The sequence below is a fragment of the Pinus tabuliformis genome, chromosome 1_1, assembly GCF_031772625.1.
Source record: "Pinus tabuliformis cultivar Carrire ecotype Pingquan chromosome 1_1, CPIR1, whole genome shotgun sequence".
Taxonomy (NCBI): Eukaryota; Viridiplantae; Streptophyta; class Pinopsida; order Pinales; family Pinaceae; genus Pinus; species Pinus tabuliformis.
The window spans coordinates 81,778,620-81,798,977 of NC_142297.1; the positions used below are offsets into that span (position 1 = coordinate 81,778,620).

A 20,358-nucleotide genomic window follows, 5' to 3' on the forward strand; every position below is an offset into this window, starting at 1 on the left:
AGTCATATGGTAATGACAAAAACCCACACCCATAGCCAAATGCCACATCAAAAATGGTTAATGGTTTACCATGAGCACATCAACCTTGTGAAAGGGGGAGGGGGTGTAACATTTTGCCAAGAGATCTAGCTGGTCAAAAAGAATATATTATCACTATATTCACAATGTCAAACTATAATGTTACTTCCAAAGAGTCAAATGAACTTGTTCATGTTGACATTAGGAGAAGGGGACGAGAACCTTCATGAGATACATATATAATGTAGCCCATGTATACACAAATAAGAAGACAATATTTTAATTAAGAGCGACCTATACCCAATTGAATATAAGTTCAAATCATATACATGGAATGGAGGAAAAACAAAAATAGAGAGGTTACAAGGATGCTTGATTTCAAGTATACATATGAAAAGGAAAAAAAGGTTAATATAAGAATATAACTTGTACTCTTACTTTAATATTAATGTAAATTTGGCTGATCATTATCACATACCATAAAATATATATCACCCGTAAAAAAACCTATTTATAAAACTGTAAATAAAACTAAAAAAAATTAAAATTTTTTAAAGTACATTACAATAATTGTAAAAATAAACCGCACAACTTAAACTTCTCATGAACAATACTCAATTTTATTAGTACATATCTTAAAAATAATAATAATATTTTTAAGCTTAATAATTAACATTTTAATATAAATTCAAATTAAAAAAATACTTTCCATACATACATATTTATAATAGGTTATAAAACATATTATCTAAGTTTATATGTGTAATAATTAACGATATTAAATATCATAAATAGTATAGATATAAGAACCAACCAGGGGAAGGTTGAAAACATATTATCTAAGTTTATATGTGTAATAATTAACAATATTAAATATCTTAAATAGTATGGATATAAGAACCAACCAGGTGAACTTGTCCTTTAATCACAAATATTGAGCATATTGAACTTGTCTTTTAAAAGAATATGTGCATCGATTATAATAAATTGAGTGTTATTTTGAAAGCTGATTCTAAAATTACAACACCTGCTGTAGTTAGGAGATGCTTTCACTCTACACCAGTAAGCAGACGGAAACAGTTTTAAGACACTCTCCACCCCACATCCATTAGCATCTACCTCATAAATATTATTATAATATTCTTTTAAAATTAAATATTGTTACATCATAAATATTATGATAATATTATTTTAAATATAAATATGGTTAAATGATTGATATATCCTGACAACCAGACGAAGACCTTCACGTGGGCACTGTCCTTTCTAGTTTCTTCTCTAATAATTCACTTCAGTGTCTTATCGGCTCTCTGCTACACATTCTACACCACATAGTAAATTCCAGAGGCAGAACGAGTGAGGAAACGGAGGGGATGATCCAATGTTGACTGGTTAGAATAGTTCTACTGTTCCAAAGTGGATTTTAGGTTAGTATTTTATGATTTTCAGCAGAAAATATATGTTTCAATGTATGTGGAGTTAGTATTTTGTAAAAGGCAAAGGGTTCTTATTGTTCAATTAAAGGCCATTTCACATCAATTTAGGTGTAAAACAGGACGGTGGAAAAAGCCTAAAGAAGCCTGGTAAGAACTGGTGTGATGTGGAATCGGAAAAGCATTTCATTTTGGAATGTGATGCATTCAAAGACATCAGAGAAAGTTATGAGAACCTGTTAGCATCAGTTTCTTGGCATTGTCTTTTTAGAAAGGAGATTGTTGGAAAGTTGGGTTAGCTCATCATCAATTGAATGAGAAAAAGACTGAATTGCAAAGAGCTAAAAACAAGGAACTAATGGTCTCATAGACGATTTTTAGTCGTGGACCTTAAAATATCATTTCATTTCATTTCATTATATTTCCATACATTGGCTCTCTGCTTACTGTAAATAGTAGTTTCTGACCGGCGGCAGTGTGGTTATTAGGATGGAGAACCAAATGAATGGTACTAATCTTCCTCCTCTATATGAAAAAACTGTAGAGAAGCCTAAACTATATCGAGCTTATGCTTGCCTTCATTTGACTCTTATGCTATCCTTCTTGGGCTATCGTTTATTGAATCCCCTCAATGAATCTTATTGGGTTTGGATTTTGGCCTTTGTCTGTGAGATTTGGTTTGCTTTCGAATGGATTCTTGACTGCAACATGAGATGGTTGTTCGTTGAATATACAACTTACCCGGATAGACTTGCATCCAGGTGAATACCATTACCCATTTGTACTGTACCCGTTCTTTTATTTACACATAAATTAGAAGTTTTTGATGTTTTCTTGATGTTGCAGATATGCTGGAGAATCTGCTTCAAAACTTCCTCCTGTGGACATTATTATCACTACAGCAGATCCTTTCAAAGAGCCTGCTATAATCACTGCTAACACAGTTCTTTCGGTACTTGCAATTGATTATCCAATCGAAAAATTCTCATGCTATGTCTCAGACGACGCTGCTTCTCCCATCACTTTCTACTCTCTCGTAGAAACTTTCAGATTTGCCAAAAAATGGGTGCCTTTTTGCAGGAGGTTTAATATAGAAACTAGGGCTCCTTTTATGTATTTCTCCAAAGAGAGCCCTCAACATATCAAGAGTTCTGATTCGAACTTTCTCCACGAATGGAAGGAGATGAAGGTGTGTGAGTCTATGGATCTAGCAGGAAAATAGGTTATCTATGAAATTTTGAAAATTTTGACATTTTGAATGTTGTGTAGTATGAATATGAAGGTCTGAAGAGGAGGATTATGAAAGCATCGGAGAAGGGCGGCGAAGTCGTATTAGATTCAACATGCCAAAATGGTGTTGATGGCTTCGCTCATAGTAGCTCAGGCGTTCGCAACCACTCTAGTGTAGTAAAGGTGATAAAACGTACAACAGAACAGATAAGTTTGGATTTATCAAAAACTGAGAGTATGATCAGTAGTACTGTTTAAAATTAGAGGTAAAATGAATTTATGTGTGGTGTTGTTATTATATAAATTAAATTTAAATATATCAAATTTAGAGAATCTAACCAAACCCATTTGAAAATAATAAATTTTAGCAGGGGTAAAATACTTTTTTTTCCCTATATATAGAAAAATATAGTACAGATACTCTATCTGATGTATCTCATCTTGGATCAAACTGTTTACATAATGATTTATTAACCCGTCCATATATAAGTCATTTATGTGTACATTCAGATATCTTAAGCCAAAATATACAGTCCATATATAAGTCATCTACTTTGTACATTCAGATATGCTAAGCTAAAATATACCCAGCACAAGATATGGAACATCTAAACAGTTACCAACCATAGATCAGCATTAAACAAGAGTCTTTAGTTTCATATCAACAGAATATAAACAAAATACTAAGTACCAAAAAACATAGCCTGCAATATCATGCAAGTCATTTACTTTGTATATTCAGATATGCTAAGCCAAAATATACCCGGCACTAGATGTAGAACATCTAAACAATTACCAACCATAGATCAACATTAAACAAGAGTCTTTCTTTCCATATCAACAAAATATAAACAAAATACTAAGTACCAAAAAACATAGCCTGCAATATGATGAAACTTGCAGCATATCATCATTTTAGTTCTCACAAGAAAAACAAAAACAAACAAACCAACCGGTACTAATATGTGAATCCCTTGCTGTAATTGTCATTTATCTACAATTTATCTAGACTAAGGAAAAATTCCAACATCCACTTTATGTCCACCCCTCACTATTTCAATATGCATCCCATCCGGCTCATCTTATAACCCATCTTAAACCTGAAATATGAGATTTGCATTTTGATTATATTCCAGTCCAATGTGTTTTAGTGATGAGTCCTTTATAGTCAATGTCCAATTTATACTCGTTTCAGTCAATGTCATATTTAAATTTTATATACAGGTCATCCATGAAAACAATAGAGATGGAGGCGGAATTCTACCTGACCTGGTGTACGTTGCCAGAGAAAAACGCCCCGAGGTCCATCACCATTACAAAGCTGGAGCGATGAATGTTATGGTAATTCTATTTGTGAGAGATTTTAAATGACCCAATTCCTATTTAGTCCTCTAAACCTCCTATATATGTCCTTACTGTAATGTTAAAAGAATAACCATTTATTTTAATTATTAAGACAATATATTTTAGTTGAATCTATATCACTAATACTTGTTTCAGGCCAGAGTGTCTGGAGTCATGACAAACGCACCGTTCATACTCAATCTGGACTGCGATATGTTTGTGAACAATTCCAAGGCTATACAACACGCTATGTGCTTTTTTCTCGACTGTAAGTCCGAAGGAGAGTGCGGCTTTGTACAATTTCCACAATTATTCTATCAAGTTAAAAAGGATGATATATCTCTGAGGGTAAGTATCAGTTCATCCATATTTTCAATGACCTTGAAAAATGTTTATGAGGGCATTCGGTTTTTGGGTGAGTGGATACTGTTAATCCACATCCTTATGCATCGTGGATTTCTCAAGGACCCTTGAGAATCAAAATAGAGTCAATGTATTAAGGAAGATCTATGTTAGTATATGTCAAGGGAAGATGGGTATACTGTATACAGGTATTCAAAGGAATGAATGGACTTCAAGGTCCCCTCTACTGTGGAACAAGCTGCTTCCATAGAAGAAAAGCATTATATGGAGTACCACCAGCTGCAGATAAATACAACAAAAGGGATTATGGTAGCTGTGGAAAAGGTAAGAATTCTTAGACCAGGTAGAAATTTATTTATTTTAGCCTCATAAGATTTTAAACATTACCAACATAATCAGTCTGATAAGATTTCAGCACAGATGGATATAGACTAAACCAACCCCACCCAGTACCACATGGGCTGTACTGTCATGTGTTATTACTATCATACTATATTATAATGGTATCTCTATGTTCCAATTATCTTGAAATGGGAATGGAAACTTTGATCATATGCTGGTGTTGACTAGGATATGAAATGACTACCTGGAGTATTATATATTTTTATTTTCTTTTGGTGTTTTGGGCAGTGTTTAGCGAATTAAAAGTATCTTCATTTTCTTTTGAAGGTCTCAGAAGTTTATTTGGTCCGTCTACTGTCCTTGCAACATCTGCTCAGAAGATTATGACAGACACAGATCAATACGCTATCCCTTCTTCCTGTTCATCGGCTATAGATGAAGCCTTAAAAGTTTGTAGCTGCAGATATGAAATTAGCGCTGCCTGGGGTAAAGAGGTGGGTCACCCAACCCCAGCTTGCTTTGCATAGAATAAGTGGCATTTTAGATATAACTCTTCCACTTAAACTGAACCGGCTGCCATGCTGGTTTACACAGATCAAACTCAAAATTCAAAGAAATCCCGTGACAATGCACCTATAGAAAGGAACTGTGTCCTGAAGAATACAAGTTACATGCTCCAAATTTTCTTTTTGGAGATAGTGATAGATAGGCCTTGATATTATTGGGCTGATCAATATAATTATTTTAATAATATCTAAAGGTGATGTATACCATACCAATAAAGAGTAAAATTGATAGACATTTGTTGGTGTAGGTAGTTACTGTTACATGTTAAATTGATAGACATTTGATGGTGTAGGTAGTTACTGTTAAAACCTTTTACGAAGTGTGTCATAAAGTGATTGTTATTTTAATAAATATTAGTGTATGTAGCTTTCAGGATGTTATGAGTGCAAGATTCTTCTGGAATCTATCTCATATTTTCTCAATGTGAGATCGATGTGCAGAATGAATAAATACATATTAATATTAACAGTTTACAGTTACCATTAAGAGATTAAAAATCTTAAGATTTTTGTCACTTTTATCCAAGGAAAAAAATATTTTGAATTTTTTAAAATCCTCAAAGTACTTAATAATAATGATAACTAATATTTATTAACTCATCTAGGCAGACTGAGCCGTACAACTTAGAGAACAGATCCTGTTCTATCTCAGTTTAAATTAATTATTTAATTTTATTAAAATAAATTTATAATTAAATAACTTATTTCTAATTTATATATTATTTTATTATGAATCTGTTCTTAATTTAGTTTATGGTTTAAGGAATTTTTTTTAAATAATTTAGTTTTTAAAAATTATAATCTAATTACCTTTGTTATTGAACTAATTTTTCTAATATTTCTTTATTACATTATTTTAACTATACATTACCAAAAAAATTCAAATAAACTGTAAATTTAGAACCTTACTTTGATACCTTACAAAAATTAAAAATAATTCCAATAAAGTTGAAAATAATTAATATTATATTGTATTAATGGAGAAATGGTTACATGGTTGTAACGTAACTCATTAAGTTAAGATTAGTGCCTAGGCTCTAGAAGTTTGTTCCCACCTCCTTATTCTGTTATGATGTATTTATTGAATCATCTTTGATTAACTGATGGAGAATGTACACTCCGGTTTGTGTAGGTGTAGCTTGCTCACCTGTGAGCTGCTGGTTAATTCAATTCATTTCTTTTCTTTCTAGTTTTCTAACATGGTATCAGAGCTTAGATCTGGTAAGCCTGATTTACCTACAGATCCTTATTAGCTACAGAGCCTTCGTGGCTACAGTGCCCCAGTGGCAACATAGGAGCCCCAGTGTTCACAGTTTCGGAGTCTAGGTGGTCGCGAGTGACATACCTTACTCATAGGAGAATTTTGGTTTCTCACATGTCTTAGCGTATCTCCAGCTGAGCACAAGGCGATCATCGCGTTTTTTGGTGTAACTTAAGCGACGATCATCACAGATATCAGGGTCGAACCCACGATGATCAACCTTTCCTTAGAGCAATTTTGATCATTGCGCCCAAAAATCACGGTTTTTCAGTGTGAAGGAGTGATGATGTGTTTTTATGGTTCTGTGCATCAGATCTTGCCAGATTGGTGGTGGATCTAAGTTGCAAACACATAGATCATGGTAGAATGGTGGCAGATCTATGATCGATTCAAAGGTTCTGGTATGTGTTGAGATTTTATTTTTTATTTTTATTTTTATTTTTTTTTGCTGTAGCTTGTAACTGTTCGCTTGGTTAGAATTGATTTAAGATTGGGAGATCTAGAATCTGACGAGTCGAAAATGAACAATTTCACAAAAGCTTATCTCAACGAGACTAACAATCTCAATGGGATCAATTATACCAATTGGAAATTCAAGTTACAAAAGTTGCTTGAGGGATTGAGCGCATAGTTGATCATCAACAACGATGAGCAGAAGCCGACCATTTTGGCAGGTGGTACGGCAACCCTAATACAAGATTGGGATACAAGGGAGAATAAGGTGAAAGTCTTATTGTAGATGTATATTAAAGGCAACATTATCCCACATATCAGAGATTGTAAATCGTCTAGTGAGATATGGACTACACTCAAGAACCTTTACCAGACGCAAAACACCAATCGTGTCTTATCGCTCAAAGGAAAGTTGTTTTCCATGAGGATGGAGGAGAATGAATCTGTTGTTAGATTCATTGCACGGGTCAAGGACCTGAAGGACAGATTGGGTGACATCGGGGAGAAGGTGTCTAATTCTGATCTTGTCACAATTACATTGAACGGGATGAAGAATGAATACCATATGTTCATCACATGCTTGCCTGCAAGGGACAAAGCCCATGCATTTGAAAATCTAACAGGAATCCTAATACAAGAAGAAGAGCGGTGACAGATTGAGACCACAGAGTGCTAATCTTGCTTTGATGGCGAAGAAAAATTCATACAAAGGGAAACAACAACAGGGACAGAAAGGCGGTGGCATTTTTCAGAAGAGACCATTTAGAGGTATGTCTCCAATTAACAATGGTAACAAATCTGACATTAAATGTTTTTACTGTGGGAAAACCGGTCATTTAGCTAAGTTTTGTTTTAAGAGACAGACATATGAGGCTAGAAATAAACAGAGAAAACACACAGGGCACTTTGCCGATGAAGGTCACAGTCATGATCTTCGATTATTTGTAGCTGATTATGCTCTTTCATCTCTTAAGGAGGATGAGGCCAAAACATGGTTCGTAGACTCAGGTGCATCATCACATATGACAAGTAATAGGCATTGGTTCAAATTTTTTGAAGAAACTGCTTGTGGAGCTAACATATATCTAGGTGATGATAGAGGTTATCAGATTAAGGGGTATGATGATATTCTGGTGATGTTGCCTGATGGTAATATCAGATATATTAAAAATGTGATGTATGTACCCAGGATCAAGAAGAACTTGATCTTTGTTTCAATGATGGCAGATCAGGACCTGCAAGTCGAATTCTTCAGAACATACTGTCATAAAGGACATCAAGGAGGAACCAATTGCATCAGGAGTGTGTGTGGGAGGCTTGTATAGGTTGAACGTCAAGAGCATGCCACACCAAGCTCTGGCTTCAACAGGATTGACAACCGAGAATCTTTGGCATCAGAGATTCGGTCATCTTAACCTACAAAATCTCATGCTGCTACAAAGAAAAGGTATCGTTGATGGACTTCATGCTTTTCAGAATGTTCATTTAGATTGTGATGGATGTGCATTAGGGAAAATTCATAGGGAAGAGTTTCCTTTGAATGCTGATAGGAAGAAAAGAGATATTCTGGAGCTTGTGCATATAGATATATGCGAACCTATGCAAACTAGGTCGCTAGGTGGTGCATATTATTTTTTACTCTTTACTCATGATTGCACTAGATTCTCCTTGGTATACTTTATCAGAAAAAAGAGCCAGACATTTCAATGCTTTAAAGAATTTAGAATATGGTGGAGAAGCAGACAGGGAAATTCATTAAGATTCTCCCCTTTGATCAAGGGGGAGAATACAAGTTGGGAGAGTTTTTGAAACTTTGACGGAATCATGGGATTATTCAACAGTTCACAGTACCTCACACTCCGCAGCAAAATGGAGTTGCTGAACAAAAGAACAGAACCCTTGTGGAGTGCGCATGAAGTATGCTTCAAGGTAAATGTCTATCCAATGGTTTTTGGGCTGAAGCCATCAACACTGCAGTATACTTGAAAAATAGGAGTCCAACTAAATGTCTTAACTTTAAAACTCCTTTTGAAGAATTTTATGGATATAAGCCCGTAGTGAATCATTTAAGGGTTTTTGGGTCAAAAGCCTTTGCCCATATTCCCAAGGAAGATAGGAAGAAGTTAGACCCTAGGGCCATGAAGTGCATATGTGTAGGACACTGCACTGAGTTTAAAGCTTATAAGTTGTTTAATCCTTTGAATCATAAAGTTTTTGCGAGTCAAGATGTGTTATTTCATGAGCAAGCTGAGGAAGGAAATAAGGAGAACATCCTTGGAGAGTGGCACATTCCATTATTGATGGAAGAAAGAAGTGAGGACAATCAACAACAGTAACAAAAACAACAACAACAAAAGAAAGAGGAGGAAGGAGGAGATGTAATAAGTAAGTCAAGCCCGCTAAGGTTTGAAGTAGACAGATTTGAGGAGAGTCCCTTACCAAGAAGATTAGGTAGGCAGACTCAACTACCAGCCAGATTGAAAGACTATGCTTTAATGTCAAACATTTTAAATGTTATAGAGCCCACAAATTATAAAGAAGCTAGTCAATCTCATGAGTGGAGGGCCGCAATGAATGAAGAATTTGAATCTATTATTAGAAATAATACTTGGGAACTAGTTGAATTTCCTGAAGGAAAAATACCCATAGGTTGCAAGTGGCTTTACAAACCTAAATTTAATGTAGATGGGAGTATAGAAAAGTTTAAAGCTAGACTGGTAGCAAAGGGTTATTCACAAAAAGAGGGAATTGACTATGAAGAAACCTTTTCTCCTGTATCCAAACTGAATACTATTAGAATGTTAATTGTAGTAGCTACAAAACATTAGTGGAAGCTACACCAGTTAGATGTTAAGTCTGCATTTTTAAATGGTGATTTAAAGGAAGAGGTTTATTTAATGCAGCTTGAAGGGTTTGTTAAACAAGGGTAGGAGCATTTAGTTTTTTGATTGAAAAAATCATTTATGGTTTAAAAGAGACACCTAGGTCTTGGTACGAAAAGATTGATTCATTTTTCTTATAGCATGGTTTTCATAGGAGTAAGAATGATCCAAATCTATATATCATGCATGATGAATAGTGACAAATAATTTTGATTTCCTTGTATGTGGATGAAATGATTATTACTGGTAATGCAGATGCATTAATCAAAGAAATCAAATTGCAGATGTCACAAGTTTTTGAAATGAAATACCTCAAAAGTTTACATTATTTTCTAGGTCTAGAAGTGTGGAGAGACTCTGGGCAGACTTTCCTTACTCAAGGGAAGTATGTCAGAGGGTTGCTTAAAAAGTTCAAAATGGAATAGTGTAAGACAACATCAATACCTTTGTGGCAGTTTCTGAAATTGTGCAAAGATGATGGCTCTAAGGAGGTGGATGCTACTTTGTACATGCAACTAGTTGGTAGTCTGATATATCTGACTACAACTAGAATAGGCTTAGCATACTTTATTAGTGTGCTGAGCCAGTTTATATCTAAACCTCTTGAAAGTCATTGGGTAGCAGCAAAAAGTGTACTAAGGCATCTTCATGGTACTTATGATTATGGTATTTTATACACTAATACATGTGATGTTACTTTAACAAGTTTTGCAAACTTTAATTGGGCAAGTAACTTGGATGATCGACGATCTATCACAGGTGATGCATTTAGTGCTGGATCTGGGGTCATAGCATGGAGCAGTAGAAAGAAGAGCATTGTGTCTTTATCTTCAGCTGAAGCCGAGTACCAAGTAGTATGTGCAGTGACATGTGAAGCTATCTGGTTAAGGAGACTTCTCCATGATGCAGGAGAAGAACAAACAGACACAACTATCATCAAATGTGACAACCAGAGTTCCATTAAGCTGACAAACAACCCAATGTTTCATAAGAACATGAAACACATAGATACTTAGAGTTAGAGAAAAGGTCCATTAAAAAGAAATTTTTATTGAACACTGTAAAACATGTGACAATATGGTTGATATTTTTACAAAGCCTCTTGGGAAAGTGAAGTTTGAATTGTTTAGGGGATGTTAGGACTTTACCATAATCCTTTCTCCACTAAGGGGGCGAGACTTGAAAATAATTAATATTATATTGTATTAATGGTGAAATGGTTACATGGTTGTAAAGTAACTCCTTAAGTTAGTATTAGTTTCTAGGTTGTAGGAGTTTGTTCCCACCTCTCTATTCTATGGTGATGTATTTATTGAATCATCTTTGATTAATTGATGGAGAGTGTAAGCTCCAGTTTGTGCAGCTTCCAGGGGCAGTTTGCTCTCACATGTGCGATTTCTTTTCTTTCCATTTTTCTAACAAATAAAGCTACCCACATTTAACTAATTTTTCCTCATATCTGTGAATTAACATTTTATAAAATTCAATTCTATTAAAAGTAATTTGAATATTAAAATTAAAATTTCAATTTATGATTTATTGAAAACAAAAAAAATATAATATACATCATATCACATATGATGATTTATTTTTGTAAATTTTATAAAAATGTAATCTAAATTTATAAATTTGAATAGCCATTCAGAATTGAACTGTGGGATTTGTCTTTTCTGATTTTCTTCTTTACTGCCTCATGTCTTTGTACAACTTTTTAACAACAATTTACAAGATTTACAGAAGAAGAATTAACAGAAACGTACATTTTCCATTGCAGGTAGGATGGATGTATGGATCCACAAATGAGGACGTTATTACTGGATTCAAAATACACTGCCTGGGTTGGTATTCTGTATATTGCAGGCCTGAAACGCCAGCATTCCTGGGAAGTGCACCAGAGAACAGTATAGACATGCTTATCCAGCAGAAGAGATGGGCCTCTGGGCTGCTTGAAATATTTGTAAGTAAATTTTGCCCATTCCTGGGCATTCACAGAAAAATTCTGGTACGCCAGAGGATGATGTATGCTTATTTCAATCTATGGGGAATCTGGTCAGTGGTGACGTTCTGCTATGCAGTCTTGCCAGCTTTCTGTCTGTTAAGTGGCAAACCATTCTTACCTGCGGTAAGCTTTTTGGATGCTTTCAAGTCACTAAATATCATAAACAGAATACAACAATACATAAACACCATTAATACACCATTAGCACCATTAATACAATACATGACTTCATGTGTTACCAATTTATATGAGCCTGACGCCATGAAGTATTGATCATCCTGTAGATTTCGAAGCCTCCCTTTGCAATTGCTAGTGCATTGTTCGTTTCCAGCTATGGATTCAAGCTGTGGGAACATATTGGCGCTGGTGATTCTACTGAAGAATGGTGGAATAAGCAGAGGATGTGGCTGGCCGTGTGCTTATCTTCGTGGTTATTTGGCACGTTCGACGTTGTGAAGAAATTAGTAGGACTTTCTGAGACAGTTTTCGTGGTGACCCCAAAGGGATCTGTGGACGGGGATGAGGGTGGAAAAGGGGACTTTACATTTGATTCATCTTCATTATTCGTTCCACCGACGACAGTGTTATTTATAAACTTGATATCCATTGTTGTACGTTTCGTGGGAGGGAATTATGATATTTTAACAGATCAGTTCTTTGCAGAGTATCTTTGTAGTATTTGGGTGGTATTAAACCTGTGGCCATTTGTCAAAGGACTCGTGAGAAAGGGGAAGCGGGGCATACCTTGGATGGTAGTCATCAAATCTGCTGCATTAGCTCTTCTTTTGTGCACTGCCTCTGCACAGATTTTATAGGCGCTAGCCTCTCGGGCTTATTTTAATTATTTTACAAGTTATTTGGAAGTTCATATCCCGTTGAAAGGCAGGATTGTTTAAGATAGTTTTTAAAAACTATCTCCCGTCGGAAAACTGAACCAGGAACATGGTCCGTTAGAGGTTATGTACACTGAAACGTTGGCTAAATTATTGTACAACAAAAGAACAAGAATTTTAGTAGTTTGTTTCTGATACTTTCAATAATAAACAGTTTGTTAAGGAGGAGAATTTTAGCAGTTTGTTTTTATTACTTTCAATAATAAACAGTTTGTTAAGAAGGGCCTCATATGAAGGTAAGCTTTCTGGTTCGTTTTAGAATTTACAGGCGGAATTTGCATGGATTTCAGTATAGTTTTAGTGGAGTAGGAATTTGATTTTCTAATTATAACTTTAATTAAATCTATTATTTGATTTTGTTTATTATAATTTTATTAAAGTTATTGTTTGATTTGATACAGGTTGTGTTGATTCCAGGTTTATTACTGTACTTATTGCTGATGATATTGTTCATTTGCCAAGATTCATGATATTGTTCATTTGCCAAGAGTCATTGCTATCTTAGGAACTAAGGATTCTGGAAGAAATTTTCTTCTCAGGAGAATATAATTATTAATACCTACCAAACAAAATCACATGTGAGAATTTCAAATTCCCACACCAACATTTTGGAAGAACTAAATCCATAATACAAATATCTTTGACAAATTACATCCATTAAGAGCTCAACTGAAATTTATAACATTGACCATAAGATAAATAGAATATACAAAAATTATTATGTAATTAAAAACAATAGTAAATTAAGAGATATTTGGATATGGGATAAAATAAATTCTTTATGTATGTGAAGTTTGGGGTTTAGTATCTTTATAGAGGTAGATAGAAGGGATCCAAAAGAATTGTATAATAAATTTCTAGATTAAAGGAAATGCATTCTATCTTATCCTTGTAATAAAAGCAAGTTTTTTCTCATTGAAAGCATGACTATGACTATGTATTATAAATATAAGAGGAAGTTATATAACATGGAAGATGCAAAAGTTTTTCTGAAATTATCTGTAACTCTAGTAAAAAGTACCCCATTGAAAATATGTCCATGACTAGGTATCTTATGTATAAAAGGAAGTTAAATAACAATAAAGACATTGACATTTTCTGAAATTACTTCTAATTCTAGGTAAAAACACCACCTGAGGCTCAAGTATGGAATCACACTCTTAGCTACATCATTGGGGAATAAATGAGTGGGTCATTTTGCAAAATATGTATAGTATTGAAAATAATCAATATTATGACATCAAAATTTGAGAAGAAATTGTGGAGTGACGGTAACTAAGATATTCTAGCGTGATCAACCAAAATTTCCAAAATAAAAAATTTCTCCCTAAACAATAAAAAAAAAAGAAATAATCATTGTTAAAATAACAAATTCTCGTGAACTTCTACCACCATGGGATGATAGAGTTTGCCATCTTTACCACATTCAAAAGATTAAAATTGAAAAATATCTGATGTTAAATTATCTACCTAATAATTCTAATAGGTTTAACTTTCAAAATATTTATTACACTACCCACCTTCTCAAATTTTTATATAAAAAAAATCTAAATTTTGTGACTTACTACTTTACTAATTTTATTTTAAATTATTAATAAATATAAATATAAAATTTAAAACTTTTATTTATTTATTGGTTTATATTATACTATGAACCATTAAAATACGTATACTTTAATATAATAGCATTTTGAACATTTAACATAAATGGTAAAGCATGCTTCTCAACTCGGTGTTGTGATGTTTTGGTGCTATTCATAACATATACTAATATCATACCAACCTAAGTATTCACAATTTTACATAATGTCAAAAATGTTTAATAGAAGTAAAATGTGTAATCACACTATTTAGGAGATGAGCAAGATAAAGGTAGAGACAACATAAGCACTTAAGGAAATGTTTAGTTTTTCTTTGTTTACCTTTAAGTTACGATTTAAAGGCATCTTTGTTATTTATTTGGGAAAAATGATTTAAATTCACCTTAATATTAAGATATTTTAATATTTGTGCTTTTTCAAGGTTATAAAAATTTATAAGAGTTTATAAAAATTAATAGTTATGATTTTCAACATGTTTAATTTTTTTGTCATACAAGTTAATATTCCTCTGAAGAAGAGTGGAGGGAAAATTAAATTGACTAGCTACCACTCAAGTTATTGTCCTTTGATAATAACTATTATAATTTACATAATCATTATTATTCTATATTTAATTTCCAATTTTTAGATATATGTATATGATTTTAAAAAATTATTATATCTTTAGTTTTTAAGATTCACAATAGTATGATGTTAGCTAGTAAAAAACATAGTTATAATTATTTGCATATATGGTTGTTAGAATCATTAAAACTTATATGGTTTTTAATGCTTTTTATTACATCAATATTTATAGGTTGAGTTAATGATAATTAGATTAAGTGGATTGTTGGATAATTTTTTTTAAGAATAGGAAGTTGTTAGATCTAGTTAGATATGAGAAATTCTTGTCGACTTCTTTCACTCTTGTATTAGCATGCTCTTGAGATATCCTTTTTCAACAATTTGTTAATGTGTTAAGATAGTGAATCTATCTTGAAAGAAACTTTCATCTATTTATTAGGCTAATCGAGTGTCTCCAGCTTCCAGATTGACTCCTTGAACCGCGCAACTGCACAAGACCTAGGCCTCTCTATCTCCATAATTGAGTAGTGGGAAACTTCAAGCCTCAAACCTACCTCCTTGAGCCCCTCAACTGCGTAGTCACCATGCCCTCACCTTCTTGAACTGTGCACTACATAGTCTCAAGCCTCAGTCATTTCCTCTGACCTCTTGAGCTGCGCAACTACGCAATCCCTAAGCCAGTCTCTCAATCAAGCATTCGGTTCCATCCCAGTTAGTGTTTTTTATGAAGCATATTATACTAGGAGTTTTCAGACTAATGTCGACTTTTCATGGGTGGATTTCAGTTGCATGTTTTATATCTTGTTATGAAAGGATGATGATGAAGGAGATGAATAAGGAGACCATGATAAAATAAACCTATGTAGTTGCAAAGATAAGTTTATCTTTGAACAGGAAGAAGAAGATACACTAGCTTCCAACAGAAGATCAAAGACCGGGATCACATGAAGACTACATATCAATTATCTCCTTGCAGGATGAATACAAAGCACATGTAAGATCCATCTAAAGATGCAAATAAAGAGAAAAAGGGATAAGGTTGGCAATGCCACCTCATCATGAAGTTCCATGTCATCATTGTCAAGGGTCATCTAAAGAGTCACATGCATCATAGTGTCTTGCCACATCATTTGTGGAATGTAATTATGTAATTCTCCAAAATGAGAAAATGTAAAATATGTGAAGGACCAAGGGTCCCACATGGAATATGAAGAGTCACTATTGAGTTCTAAAGTCATATAGAATCTCAAAGGTCATGTAAGAATTCAAAAAACCATAGTAGAAGCTCAAGAGTCATGAGAGAGGTCAAGAGTTACATGGGAGGTGAAGAGTCACCCCATTTGTTATAAATAAACCCTCATAACTCAACCAAAGGAGTCTTGGGGACTGGAACTTTCACCTTGGCTTCTATAGCATTGGCATAGGAGAGAAGATATTTCTTTGGAGAAGCAAGTGGTGACTTAATGTTCCACTATTGGGGCTAGTGTGGTAGCATTGTACTTGTATATCTTGGCACTTCCACTTAATATATGAAGCTCGATGAGCCAACACATTTTCATGCATGTATTGTGAATATAGTAAGACTATTCTTTATATGTTTGTGGTATATGTTTTGCTCACATGTACTAAGGAAATTGAACTATTTCGGTGGCTTTGGTACTTATCTTGTTGAAGGTGTGTTGTATTTGGTTTTATGATCGTGTTTGTCTTGTGAAATACTTTGCAGACTAACTTGTGATCCTCTTATGCTCTTGTGTGTCTCTTTTAGGATAGTACTATTATTTTTATTCTATAGGCTCACTCTCTTTATCCCTGTCATGAAAGTACTGTGTATACATCACAATTGTATGCCTCATTGTGTCAACTTACTTTCTTGTTTCAAAGAATGTTGTATAACCTCTTATGTTAATAATGGCAACCAAGGCAAACCCCTAAGGAAATGGCAACTGACTATATTTCTAGTTGGGGATCCTACTCGAAACAGTGTGAGGTCGAATTGAGACTTCACACCGAGAAGATCCACTTGGTTTACATATTTCCAACACCAACAATAGGAGGACATGTGTGAGGAGAAAGGAACACAAAATTTATTTCACAAATTTTTATAACTTCACATACTTTTCCGCACACTACATATTAATAAATTAATTAGTGGTTTTAGCTTATTAAAATTTGGGGCATGAAAAGTTTTCCTTACGTGTATATCCAGTGTAAAATAAGAATGTGTGATTATCTGTCCCCACTATTACGTCAATCATGTGTGTTTGTTTTATTTGAGCTTCTTGTATACTAAGTACATTTATGATTTCACAATTTTCATTGAAATAGTTATTATCCAATATTAAATGAAGTTTCTTTTTAATGCATATGAAGAAGAAGTGTTGTGCAAGAGAATGAGTGTTCAAAACAAGGAACAAAAAATTTCATCCATAATATTTGTACCTCCACATATATTCCCTGTACATGCACTTCTTCTACACACCTTCTCCTGCATAACACTATATACTAATCAATTAATTAGTAATTTTGGCTTATTAGAGCATGAAATTTTTGGTTTATGTGTATATCATGTTATTAATTGTTAGTATCTACTACACATCATGAATAAAAATAAATAATAACATGTTATCATTAGTTAGAATCTAAAATATATAAAGAAATTTTAAAACGTATTGTGATGATTCTAGCCACTAATTCTATTTTTTTTTTTTGCAGGTGCATTGGTCAAGCATTTAAAATAACATATCATCATTAGTTAGTATCTAATACATATCTTGAAATTTTAAAAGGTAATTTGATAATTGAAACCATTAGTTATAGTTATTCTTTTCATAGGAACTTTAACCAAGTGTTTATCATGTAGTTTTTAACATGCATGTTTCCAACACATGTTTGATTACTTTTCATGGGAGTTAGTTACAAAAATATTTGTTCTCCAGTATGTACAATAGTTGTTTTGGTAGTTGTATGATGAGAGGGATTATCTGGAAGCTATACGGTAATGTATTGCACTATTTATTTTCAGTGCGACAAATAAGCTCATTTTGAACACGTGTAAAACATGTAGAAATTCTGTTAGGTAAGTGATGCATCCTTCCTTTTATATGTAAGTGATTAAAGCATTTACATAATATACAAAATTGCCTTGTAGGAATGAGGTATGTAGCTCAAAAAGTGGATAACATGTGATTGCCTAAAACATTTATACAATATATGTTATCATTGTGTAGTAGTTAGGTTTGAATTGTTTTCATACTATCATTTTAGAAATTTTTCTATGAGATGCTAATTGATGAAAGACGTAAATTACCTTTCGGGAAGGGGGGAAGGTGGTGAGCGCTCGTTACAAAAATTTCCCTAGGTATGCTTTTCCTGGGTCATCATTTTTCTAAGGGTTGTCATTTTGCTAAATTTCTGAGCTAAACAATTTCTAGTCTAGGCCATATAGTGGTAGTTTTGTCATTTCCATTATGTGAGTGATTTGTTCTCTAAGTTGTGTTGTGACGTTTAGCGTGAAATTGTTTTCGTTGTCCTAATTATTGTCCTTTCTATAGGCACTTTGGTTTTTTAACTATATTTTTAGCATTATGAGCAGTAATATGTTTTATGCTTACTATTGTCATGTTCTTATTGGAATTTGGCATCATTGATTTCTAGTGCATGTTGCATTCGTGCCTATGTCGCTAAAGTAAAAATTGCATGGATTGGGAAACTAAAAAGAGATATGGATTATGTGAGAGATTTAGAATCATCATATTGGAGTATTTCAGAATTTGTAATAGAAACCTGAGCATGTGCAATGATTTTTTTTCCTTGTGTTGTTCAGTAAGTTGTGCAAGCGCAAGAAATGTTAATGTCATTTCAATGTTGTTTTATATGAATTCTGCATAGAGTATTGGTATTGCATTGTTTTCTTTGTCCAATTTTTTTTTATATGTAATAGACACATCCCCATGGAAAATGCTTGTTGTTGTATTAGTATTGATATCTCCAGTTTATATTTGTATAAGTTACAACCTTCCTTTTGCTTAGTCTCTATTTTTTTTGTTTTATTGTCTTTGATGTGATATCTACTCTTGTAAATGTGCGATTTCTATGAATTATATATATATTTTTAAATTATTTCTATATATTTGATCTAATTCGTATCTTTGAAGTAGGGAAGATGAAAAAATAGAATAGATATAGTTAAAGACAACGATAACTTTGGTAAGATTTGTGTTTCTATTCTATTTATCATCATTTGGTTATTACATTATACAACTCTCTCGTTTCTTGGTATATTTTATATATATTGTAACTAAAAAAAAAACTTTTCCAATTTTCAGGAAATATATAACTTAGAGATTTAGATCTAGAAGAAAAACTATAAGAAAAAATGTACTTTGAATATTTACATAAAAACATTTTTACATTTGTTTATTTTTCAATATAATATATGTAACAATGAACGATATATTAAAATTTGTCAAAACTAAAATCGATTTAATATTTTACCTATAGGTGTAGAAATTAGATTATATATGGTAACTATGAAACTGATATTAGAATATACATTAACAATGAATTTGTGATATTTGATTATTTCTTCGTAACCCAATTCTTATTTATAATCAATTAGAATGTCCTTTTAAGCAACGATTTCAATGCAATATTTTATGAACATGAAAAAAATATCAGATTCTAGACAAGTTTCAAATAAATATTAGAGAAATTTTGAGGTCTAAAATGGGTCTCCCAAGTAATATTATAAATAATAATGGAAATAATAAAATACAATTATCTTATCTTATTTTGGAGGGAAAATAGAAAAAAACTATTTTTTCAACTCGTATTTTTAACTTATCTCGCTATGATTTTACCCAACTTTTGAGCGGAAGCTTTCGTTGGATGCAGAATTTAAATTTTCTTCCTAGAAGTACCCATGTTTCATACTTTCGAAGGACCTTACTACAGAAAAAATGTGATTTCTGATAAGTCTTAGTATTGCAACAAGAATGTTGCAACTCCTAAGGCTACCAAATTTAATTATCAAACCAGGGTTTGTACAAACTTAAGAGTTATTGGCACTATATGTGCAACATACAACGTGTCTTTCCTTTGATGCCATGATATAATGTAGTGAATGTAATAAAATGATATCCTAAACTAATTGCAGAAAATGAAATGCTCGAAATGGAAACCTTAACCTATTGCAAGAAAGAAAATACAAGGAAAGAAACATATTCTAATTTCATAAAGTAAATATCATGAAGTAAATGTCAATAATTACATTTCAAAGAGTTTAGGTCCATTAACATGGTTCATTTGATGTGTCAATCATCATTATATTATCCAGTTGATAGATTTTTCCATTAGCCCAAATCGTTGAAATGTTTTGCATGGGTAAAGATGCAGGTCCTAAGTGGT

At 33.0% G+C, this 20,358-nt stretch overlaps 1 protein-coding gene across 3 annotated transcripts; it reads left to right on the forward strand.

Moving 5' to 3' along the window:
- The first annotated feature begins 1,844 nt into the window (after positions 1-1,844).
- On the forward strand, positions 1,845-12,964 carry LOC149211676 (cellulose synthase-like protein H1). 3 transcript variants are annotated; one of them, XM_089391572.1, is made up of 9 exons: positions 1,845-2,212; positions 2,298-2,640; positions 2,721-2,864; positions 3,906-4,022; positions 4,182-4,373; positions 4,577-4,712; positions 5,058-5,224; positions 11,667-12,014; positions 12,176-12,963. In XM_089391572.1, exons 1-9 carry the CDS (start codon positions 1,941-1,943, stop codon positions 12,704-12,706), a joined length of 2,250 nt encoding a protein of 749 aa, XP_089247698.1. In that variant the 5' UTR covers positions 1,845-1,940; the 3' UTR covers positions 12,707-12,963. The 3 variants fall into 3 exon arrangements, with proteins under 3 accessions (XP_089247698.1, XP_089247699.1, XP_089247700.1); XM_089391573.1 differs by lacking the exon at positions 3,906-4,022 and having other exon boundaries at positions 12,176-12,964; XM_089391574.1 differs by lacking the exon at positions 1,845-2,212 and having other exon boundaries at positions 2,475-2,640; positions 2,734-2,864; positions 12,176-12,962.
- The last annotated feature ends 7,394 nt before the right edge of the window (positions 12,965-20,358 follow it).